This window comes from Girardinichthys multiradiatus, chromosome 13, assembly GCF_021462225.1.
Source record: "Girardinichthys multiradiatus isolate DD_20200921_A chromosome 13, DD_fGirMul_XY1, whole genome shotgun sequence".
NCBI classification, from domain to species: domain Eukaryota; kingdom Metazoa; phylum Chordata; class Actinopteri; order Cyprinodontiformes; family Goodeidae; genus Girardinichthys; species Girardinichthys multiradiatus.
The window spans coordinates 14,537,622-14,548,872 of record NC_061806.1 but is presented as its reverse complement, the minus strand read 5'-3'; the positions used below and the strand labels follow the sequence as shown (position 1 = coordinate 14,548,872).

Below are 11,251 nucleotides of genomic sequence, written 5' to 3'. Positions count from 1 at the left end.
ACTCTGGCACCTTGATTTCCGAATGACATGCAGAATTTGCTTTCATCCGAAAAAAGTACTTTGGACCACTGAGCAACAGTCCAGTGCTGCTTCTCTGTAGCCTAGGTCTGGGGAATGCGGCACCTGTAGCCCATTTCCTGCACACGCCTGTGCACGGTGGCTCTGGATGTTTCTACTCCAGACTCAGTCCACTGCTTCCGCAGGTCCCCCAAGGTCTGGAATCGGCCCTTCTCCACAATCTTCCTCAGGGTCCGGTCACCTCTTCTCGTTGTGCAGCATTTTCTGCCACACTTTTTCCTTCCCACAGACTTCCCACTGAGGTGCCTTGATACAGCACTCTGGGAACAGCCTATTCGTTCAGAAATTTCTTTCTGTGTCTTACCCTCTTGCTTTAGGGTGTCAATAGTGGCCTTCTGGACAGCAGTCAGGTTGGCAGTCTTACCCATGATTGGGGTTTTGAGTGATGAACCAGGCTGGGAGTTTTAAAGGCCTCAGGAATCTTTTGCAGGTGTTTAGAGTTAACTCGTTGATTCAGATGATTAGGTTCATAGCTCGTTTAGAGACCCTTTTAATGATATGCTAATTTTGTGAGATAGGAATTTTGGGTTTTCACGAGCTGTATGCCAAAATCATCCGTATTAAGACAATAAAAGACCTGAAATATTTCAGTTAGTGTGCAATGAATCTAAAATATATGAATGTTAAATTTTCATCATGACATTATGGAAAATAATGAACTTTATCACAATATGCTAATTTTTTGAGAAGGACCTGTATGTGAGAAAAATTAATTTCACAGAAACAGCTTGTGCCTTCTCAGTAGGACTCTGGCGGTATGCGGAACGTATACATTTTACTGTTCCCGTTCAAAACCTGACGGAAGGAGAAGGCATCCAAGTGGTTGGTAAGGACAACGAAACGTACACATATTACAACAATTCTCTTGCATATGCAGCTTTGATCCAAGTTGACACCACACTGGACCCAAAAACAGATGACTATGATGACACAGAAAAGGATTATTTTACCGAGCTACAAAATAAAGACCATTACTCCTATGATGACATGTTATAAATGAAAATATCTTTGACGCCTGAGTGTACTCATGATTGTACTTCATAAAATGACCTTATAGCAGACAATCGAAAGAAGTTGCTGTTTAAGTGATATGAGAAAAAGTATAATGATGACATAAACAAGGCTTGTTTTAATTCCTTTACTTTTATTGCATTTTGTTTTCTTTGATTTATTACATTTGTATTATTATTGTATTGTATTATTATTATATTATTACATCAGAAATGTTTATTTCTGAACCTTTTACATCTTAAACAACTAAGTTACAGTTCCTCAGGCTGAAGCCAGACACAACATTAGCTCGTTTGTTGACATTAGGAGGAGCTGGCATGGTGATGACTCTCTTCAGAAAGCAGAGGCGCCTGTAGCAGTAACAGCAGTAAATATTGAGTAAGGGACAGAGAGACAACATCAAGGAGTGTTTAACTCTCAATTCTACTTGATATTCATTAAAGGTTTAACAGAATATGCGTTAAAGCTGTATGGATAAGGAATACTGTACCTTTCATCGACGTAGGTGAAGAACTGGCAGTTGGGGTCATCATCGCATTTGCTCTGACAGAGCTCTACATTATCCATGAGCTCATGTCGAATGTCAGAGGCAGTGAAATCCACACCTTCAAAAATCTGCTTGACCCAGACTGTTAGGAAAAATGTGTATGGTCAAATCAATGCTGTTAAAATAAGATATGAGTCCAAAATGGATACAGCTACAGTAGTGTTAGAATTTACGCCAACCAAACCTGATGTAACTTTAAACTTGCTTTTAAAACCCTTGAACATTTATTTTAGCTTTTGTCTGGTACATTTCCAGATAAGTCTGCAGCTCAAGGATTGTTAATTGCAAGGATTGCAAATAAAATCCACTGATGCATGTTGCTCCTCCTCAATACCACTCTCGTAAATGATCTAAACGCAGCTTTAAACTAGTAACATATAACCAGGAAGTGCCACTATACAGATGCATGTGAGTAAACTAGAATGTCATTATTGGGTTTCATTATTTTGTTATTTGAATTCAAACTGTGCAGTCCATATCTGAAGGTACCAATAAAGGATGGGGCCCCTCACAGATGTTTTCTGTTTTTGCTTTTTGTTGCAATTAGTATCAGATCATCAAACAAATCTTGATGCTGCACAAATTTAAACTGAATACATACAAGGAAAAAGCAATCAAGTGTGAAAGCAGGGGGACCTATAGGTCAATTTTTGTCATTTTACCATTTCTGTTCATTTTGGTCAGTATGGGTAAAGATGAAAAATAATCAAACTTTACTTTGTCAGAATAGTTTGATATTTTTTATGACACCAATACAAATGGATGTTTAATACAGAAATGCTCTGTTTTGGGCATGTTCTAGTCTACACAATCATGGGGGAGGTATGCTGACTTGACAAATGTCCAGCTGACAATCACCGGCACCCTCCAAAAAGAAGGCAAGCCACCAAAGTTCATTGCTAGAGTGCTGTTTCCAAACATGGAATTGCAACTGCAATGAATCGAACGTTGAGTGGAAGGAAAAAGTTTGGTGGAAAAGGTGCAAAAGCAAAAATGGTAACCACCACCTGGATTTTGTGCAAACGAAACATTCCAACTTGACTGATAATATAGCTGATAAAATGCTACCAAGATTGCACCGATGATGGCAGCCTCGGAGCTTCGCTCTCTCTTTTTTTGTGTATTTTGTGTGTTTTTCGAACCACGGTACTGTGGTCTCGGCTCACAATTCTGTGGTCTCATTCAGCAGAGCAAAACTTCTCAACATCAGAGAGTCCTCTCTTGGGATTTTTTTCACAGTCATTCATCGATTCGAGCTTCACTGAGCTTCTGGCGAGCGGAACCGTGCCACTCTATGGGATACTGCGCCGAAAGCATCGGAGGGGAAAGCGCGCTGGTAAAGCTCCACCAAAGAGGACTTGGCACAGCTGCCTTCAATCCATCTGGCAAATGTCCGCTCTCTAAGTAACAAGATGGACGAGCTGCTTCTTCTCACCGGTAAAAACACGGACCTCCATCAGTGGTTCTCTGCTTTACCGAGACACGGCTGAGTGAAAATATCCGCGCACTGCTGATGCCGGGCTTTCAGCTGTTCAGAGCGGATCGCAGCGAGGAGCTATCGGGGAAGAAGCGAGGAGGCGGAATCTGCTTTTATATAAAAGAAGGTTGGTGCAGAGACGTAAAAGTGCTGGGGAAAACATGTAGTCCAGATCTGGAGTCATTTTCCATAAACTGTAAACCGTTTTATTCACCGAGAGAGTTTTGCTCGTTTATAATAATTGGCTCAAATCAACTCGCCCTGATCTTCACCAAGTCACTGGAGACGTATGAGGTCCCCCCCTGCTTCAAACGATCATCCCGGTGCCCAAGAAATCCACCATCCTAGGATTAAATGACTACAGGCCTGTAGCCCTGACGTCTGTGGTCATGAAATCCTTTGAGCGGCTGGTGTTGAAGCACCTGAAAGACATCACAGGCCCCCTGCTGGACCCCCTGCAATTTGCTTACTGAGCAAACAGGTCAGCAGATGATGCTATTAACTTAGGTCTACACTTCATCCTGCAACACCTCGACCATCCAGAGACGTACGCCAGGATCCTGTTTGTAGACTTCAGCTCGGCCTTCAACACCATCATACCAGACATCCTCCACCAGAAGCTCACACAGCTCAACGTCCCAGCCTCCACCTGTCAGTGGATCAACTGCTTCCTGATGGACCGACAGCAGCAGGTGAGACTGGGGAGCATCTTCTCCCGATCCAGATCAATAAGTACTGGTGCCCCCCAGGGGTGTGTTCTATCCCCACTCCTCGTCTCTCTGTACACAAATGACTGCACCTCATCGGACTCGTCCGTGAAACTCCTGAAGTTTGCAGATGACACCACTGTCATTGGACGGATCCAGGACGGTGATGAGTCTGCATACAGACAGCAGGTGGATCGGCTGGTACACTGGTGCGGTCAGAACTACCTTGAACTGAACCTACTCAAGACTGTGGAAATGGTGGTGGACTTTCGGAGAACACCACCCCCATACACCCCCTCACCATCCTCAAGAACACCTTGTCAGCTGTGGACCACTTCAGGTTCTTAGGAACCACCATCTCTGAGGACCTGAGATGGTCTTCACACATAGACACTGTTTGAAAGAAGGCCCAGCAGAGACTGTACTTCCTGAGGCAACTCAAGAAGTTCAACCTTCCACAGGAGCTGCTGGTCATCTTCTACACTGCCATCATTCAATCTGTCCTGTCTTGATCCATCTCAGTGTGGTTTGGTCCAGACTGCAACGAATAATCAGGTCTGCAGAGAGAATAATCAGAGTTGACCTTCCCTCCATCCAGGACTTATACAGGTCTAGGGTCGGGAAAAGAGCTGCTAAAATCTCTGCAGACCCCACACACCCTGCACATAAACTGTTTAGAGTTTTACCTTCAGGCCGCCGCTACAGAGCGCTGTTCACTAAAACCAGCCGCCACAGAGACAGTTTCTTCCCCCAGGCTGTTTCTCTGATGAACATTCAATAAAGTACAAAACAACAGCATACAGATGTTGCAAATGTACCTTTGTATATATGTATATTTAAGGACATAAAGATATATGCATAAATATATTTAAAATATATTTAAAAACCCAGAGAGCAAAGTGTACCGGAGTAAAATTCCTTGTTTGTATGTACGAACTTGGCAATAAAGCTGATTCTGATTCATGCAACCACATTTCAGGTCCATGGAGCTGCAATGATTCTTCCCCCATTTAGTAAACAGCAAGGAAGTAAAGGATTAATCTCAGATTGTTTCATTTGTGTTACAAACTAACGAATAAGCAAATCATTCCACGCTTCGTGAAAATGGCTAACTGTAACAGTTTCTTAAATTAAAGTTCGCCAACACACATCCAACCTGCGGCTTTCAAGAGTGGAATGGAACCCCCAGTGAAGGAAACAAAGTAATGTTTCACAGCAAATAAACATTGTTCAGAAGGTGAAACTCTGAAACATCAGGGAAATCACCTCAGTTTCCAAGGCAAGGCACAACAATGGGACTCTGATTTCTACACCTAATATCTGTTAATTGTACGTTTCTGAACATAAACCCTCCAAAACAATCTGAACGTTGTATTGATGAGTTTTTTCACTATCTCTCTCTGCCCCAGCAGCAGATTGTTGATTAATGTGAAGTCTTAGTACATTTCCAATTGAAATGTAAAGCAGTCTGCTATTTGGCAGTCTGCATTTTAATGTTTTATTTGCAAACTATTAGCAATTATTCCAGTTGTACCATCTGAAGTCAGAAATTATCATTAAGACCTGAATCTCACTCGACTGATCATTTTTTCACCAGAATTAATCCAAGCTTTTAAACATCTGTAATTCTTTTGTTAAACATGTGTTCTGTTTAGTGTTTCTTTTGATTCATGGTACATACTATCATCAAGTTTACAGAAGCGTGCGGGTATCCCTGATGTGATTCCATCTTTTGGTTTAGACACCATTACGTTGAGGTTGTTCTTCAAAAAGCATTTGAAGTTGTCACTGTGTAAACAAAAAGAATTAAAGCAGAAAAAGGCCTTAAATCTGTTGAATTTTCAATAATCAACCGAACAGGGCAGCTAAAATAAAAGAATCATTTAATACCTGCTGAAAGAGAAGTAGGTGCACTTTGGATGAGCAGAACACAGGACCCGGCAGTGTTCAGGAGAAACAGAATTGAGCTCCTCAAAGTTGTTTCCTGGGATGTCGGTGTTTAATAAAAGCTGGTTCTGACATGCTGAAAAAGACACGCAGAAGTCAAAAAAGGTGGGAATTTCTACAATAAAAAAGCCAGTAGTCTAGCACTTGTTGTTTGTTTACTTGTGTCAAATTCTTGAGCCTGTGGTAATTTTTGGGCAAATCCAGATGTGACTCCAGTCTTTTTTTCAATAAGAGTCCTTGGGACGCTCCAGCTGAACTTAAGGTGGCACTTGAACCTAGAATCAAAGAAACATTTTTTTTTTTACTCTTGAGTGATCTCTTAAAAAAATTATGCAGAAAAATAAGATTCTCTTGCCAAATTAAAATAAATCAGTATTTATCTCAGTAAATAACTCTTGATTTAGTACAAATATAAGGCCAAAAACACCCATGAGGTTTTTGAGAAAGCGACAGAATGAACCTTTAAATCCTCATCACACCTGCATCGGACAACTATTTAAACAAAAGCCAAGAATTATTAACACAAGTAACGCATTGCACTATAATTAGAGATGCTTTCATTGTCTTCTGTTGGACTTAAACAATGTGGAAGTAACCTGGGTCATGGCATCGCAAATAGTCCTAAACAGGGGAAATTACAGTTTCCAGTTAGTTGATAACAATACATCAGTTAAACTGATGGTTAACCAGTCTAATAAAGAGGTAGACTTGGGTTATGTAATAGTTTTACTAAATGTTAACTAAAACACAGAAGTTACCTCATTAATTCTAGTCAGTGATAACTTTCAAAGCATTTGATGTCCTTTCCTTGTTTTATAGGGTCCTTGCTAATAACCTGCAGTTAGCTATAGAAAACCACAGGTTATTAGCCAACATACCTGGTTTACAGGTATTTTACAGCAAGATTGTTCCCATGTTTAATACATCATTGTCATTTGGCAGCAAAGCTTTACCACTAACTATATTAGCAAGTTTAATGTATACTGTACACATACCATAGATCCTTTTGGAAGCAGTTTGATACCATTAGTAGTTGCATGTCTGTCTAATTATGGCTAATTTTACAAAATTACTAAATACCTAAATTTTTACTTAATTGAAATTCTGCTTTACTTAAAATCCGGGTCTCTGATTGGTTTGGAACTACTTTCCTTGTTTGTTTCACACAGGAAGATCATTGGTGGTACACCATCACCTACTCTGATTTGCTATGTAAATACTTATTTATATCCGTGTAAATAACATTTCAAATGCAAATGTGATGCCACTTTGAAGGTTTATCAAACAGAATTTGCAGAAACTGCTGTGATGTTTTTTAATGCTTGGAGCTGTTTCAAGACATTAAAAGTCCGCTTTTATCTTTGACACTCTTGGATTAGCCATTAGCTTCTGCCTTCAGGCCAACTAATCTGGATATATAATAAATGACCATGTCAGGATTGTTATCTACTGCACGTTAGATATTCACTGTTTATAACCTTTTAAAAGGACTTCACTTTCAAAAAATGTAAATACTCCCTTTAAGGTAATGTTAAGTCCAGACTTTTCAGGCCAAATGTAAATATTTACTTCTAAATATGAGCATCAATCCATTTCCATTTATTTTAAACTTTAACACGCCCTCTAGTGGTTGAGATTGCATTTTACATTCTCATGCATGCCACGCACCCCTAACGTTGCAAAGGAAAATTAGGAAAATTTATTTTGGCTGCTTTAGTCAGGTTACAACAGCTGGTGTTCATTGTTGACAGTGCTTAGTGTTTCTTTAACTGTTATTTTAACTGAGGATCTCCACTCTGCACCAAGAGCTTTAAGAAATAGATTATTAATATTTACCTGTAATCATTATCTATGAACTCCCCATTTAAAAAAGTAAAGAACTGACAGCCAGGTTCCTGTGTGCAGACTCTCTGACACTCCTCATAGTCAGGCGTGAACAATGCTCTGTAGTCTGCCCCGAGAAAGTCCACGTTCTGGAACACCTGAGAAAAACAAGGCCCTGGCACAACAGAAGCAGAAGACAAATCAGAGGGAGACACCGTGGAAAGCAAATAGGAAAATGCTATTTTGATTTTAAAAGAGACCAATATCATCATTTTAAAGAAATATTTCACATTATTTGCTAAACTTGTTGGAGGTGACTGAGAATGATAAAAGATAATCATCTTCATGTACAAAGTATCATTTATACTGAGAAGAGAATCCATTCATTGACTTTTTGCCATGTGGCAGTCAGCTAGATGATTAACACTTAAAGTCTTTTCAGTTTTGGTATTGCTGAGAATCTCAATATAATTTTGATGGGTGGTTTTGATATAAAAGACTCAATGACCACTTTTTCTAATCCGCTAATTCAACAGCTTGTTGACGCAAACAGCAAATCAGCCAATCACAGTGCTGCTGCGCAACGCGTTTTGGCCTTTAGACATGGTAACGATTTTCTAAAGTTTCAAACGGAACATCAAAGTGAGGAAAGAGGGATTTTGTTGACACTGATTGTGACGTGGTTGTTGGTTCAGTAGCTGCTGATCCACTGGATTCTTACAGACAACCATCTCACTTGTTTGAATAAATGAATAGATGTCAGGGAGAACTGGGACAAATCTAAAAGCAAAAGGGGTCAAACCTGAAACTAATATGGGTTCCTAATAAATCAATGTATTTTTTTTTTTTGGATTATATAAAAGGTGCAAGATGTTTTTTAAGGAATGTAATGAAGGACATTCAGGGTCCTAAATCAGAGCTAAACAAAAACTTGAAATGTATTATATTTCAGTGGTGTCTTGTGAAGGATTTCTCAATGAAGCCATCTTACTTCTAACTTTACTTCGAAATTTTGCAGGATTTTTTTTCCTATAGATGTCAAGCAAACAATCACTGGCACCCAGTATTTGTAATTTTTATGGATTGTGGACCTACGTGTGTCTGGATTGCAGGACTTGAGAGAAAAACCGGACGTCAAGCCTAGAACAGTAGATTGTGATGCTGGCTGACCGGAGGGGGTGGATTTGAGGTAGCATTGAAAGTGCCTGAAGAGAACAGGAGGGGGGGAAAATAATTATTTATAATATTTAAGATCTTTAATGGAGTTGCAGCAAAAGCAGACAAGCTTTTGTATGATAATAAATGTTCGAAAATCTACTCGTTTTTTTTTTTTAAAGAAAAATGTTTTCTGATTTACTTGAATGCATACCATGTTCTATGTCTGATGTTGTTGTGTCATACATCAAATTCTATTTTATCCTTCTTTGTAATCCATTTACATTGTTATATTTCAATTATATTAACATAATTCTGTATTTACCCGTTGTCTCTGGTCGAGTCGGGTCGGATAAAGGTGAAGAAGAGGCACGAAGGATGCTGGGTACACAGCTTCTGACAGTGCTCCACGGTAGGAGAGTATAGGAATGTTATATCTGACCCGGGAAAATCCACATTCTCCAGAAGCCCATCAGTGCATGCTGAAAAAAAATGAGGCAAAGACAAATTTACATGTTTTTAAGTCTAATGTATAGATATTACAATAATAAACAAAGAAAGTGCCATGCTGGATCAAACATAACACAATCAATGTTGTTTTCTAAGTGTATTACCTTTACTGAAGTAAAAGCTGCTGGCCAGTAGCAGGCCCACCAGAATAAAATAGTTTAACATCTTCTATTGCAGATGCTATGAAGAGCATCCGGTCTTTTAAAGAACTGGTTATGCAAATACGAAGCAGTCAAAGGGCAATGTACCACTCCACCAGTTTACACAGTCTGATTGCATCAAGTTCAAAGATTTGTTTAGTGGTCTTCTCGTATGTTCAGAATGCAAGAAAAAAAGAAATCAAAGGAATTTTGTTCAAATTTAAATATATCAAATTAGATCTTGTGCTCACATGGTATCATGTTACATACAGCTGTTTGTAAAAACATTCCTAGATCTTGAATTTTTCACTTTCTGTTTTGTTACAACCATAAACCGCTGTATTCCTTTACTGAAATATCATGAATTAGAACTTTATGGAACCACCTTTTTTCAGGATGTCTCTACCAATGTTGCACACTAAAGACAGGATTATTAACTATATTTATGAACACATGAAGATGCTTTAATCCAAACTATACCATTGTAGTTCTGGGTATTTGTTTAGGATGTTTGTCCTGTTGGAAGGTGAACCTCTACCCCAGACTAAAGTCCTTTTGTAGCCTCCAACAGGTTTTCTTCGAGTAGTGCCTGCAATTTTCCTCCATGTCTTTCCTTGAAGAAAATGTTCCTTGAAGAAAAGCATGTGGTGTAGCTATCTCCAGTCAGAAATGAAGGTGAAGCGTACTGATGTTTTATAAAGTTCTTTTAATGTGATCCGTGTCTTCACAAAACAACGTAAAAGCTAGAAAAAGAACATCACAAAACCAACATGTCCTACAAATTTGTTTGAACAGCAAATAAAATAAAACCAACAACTCATACCTAGTTCCCAATCTGACCTGGAAGCTAAATGGAAGGACAATCATTTATATTGGAGTTGACAACAGCAATAAAACTCCAGTAAGGAAGATATTTTTACCAAGCAATGGCGGACCGGTAAGCCAGAGAAAAGATGTGAGCTAACTTCCGCCGAAGACCTTCAAAATAAAGCATAATAAACAACCCTAACAAATGTAACCCAAAAAAAAAAAAAAACAAGATAATTTACTATTTGCCATTTTAGTTTACTTATCCTTAAAAAAGATTTTGATATTAATTGTAGTTTGTTACATGTGGCACATTGCAAACTGAATGTTTCATGCCTTTCTTTCAACAATACCTTTTGATTGTCACTCATAAGGGTCAAATTTGTAAAGTGCATGACTAATAGTTTCCTGTTGATAGATTATCTCACCTAACCTGTGGATCTCTATTTTGCAATTTTCATCCGTAAATGTTTATTTTTAATAAAACCCAAACCTGTTTTTAATGAATTTCTTCTAACCAAACTTACTTGTCAATGGTAAGAAAAGCAAAGGGCCTGTGTCCTCCAGGGGGAGACACTGATCAATGGTGCGAGTCACTGCCTTTTAAACAATTAATCTAAATATGAATTATGCTGTTAATACTGCAACCTTTATGGGTTATATATTGATGCTGTTATATAATGATCAGCTTGTTTGTGGCAAACAGAGCATGGTCTACTATAATGATTAACCTTTCTTATGGACATTGGCTGAATACAGTCTTCTCTCCTGCCGAACTTTTTTTCAGGATGATGTTAATTCGTCTGCTGATTTCAGCACCACCCACTGTTTTTCTATTTTAAACAAAGCTAATTAGGTTAAACTATAGCTTGGATTAATGAAAACATTAAATGAATCTCAAAAGTGCACACATCCCTGTTAAAGTGCCTTGTTTGTTGTGATGCATTAAAGTAAGATGATTTTGAAGAATCTTAAATATAAAAATGCTTAAAGTTATTCAACACTTTTTGTTTACTACATAATTCCATGTGTGTTCATTCGTAGTTTT

At 38.7% G+C, this 11,251-nt stretch overlaps 1 protein-coding gene across 1 annotated transcript; it reads right to left on the bottom strand.

Moving 5' to 3' along the window:
* Positions 1-1,202: 1,202 nt before the first annotated feature.
* On the bottom strand, positions 1,203-9,516 carry LOC124878882 (coagulation factor XI-like). The gene is made up of 9 exons (XM_047383060.1): positions 9,361-9,516; positions 9,072-9,228; positions 8,687-8,796; positions 7,604-7,766; positions 5,927-6,042; positions 5,711-5,843; positions 5,502-5,608; positions 1,580-1,718; positions 1,203-1,439 (listed from the first exon to the last, which is right to left on the bottom strand). Exons 1-9 carry the CDS (start codon positions 9,419-9,421, stop codon positions 1,328-1,330), a joined length of 1,098 nt encoding a protein of 365 aa, XP_047239016.1. The 5' UTR covers positions 9,422-9,516; the 3' UTR covers positions 1,203-1,327.
* Between the last annotated feature and the right edge of the window lie 1,735 nt (positions 9,517-11,251).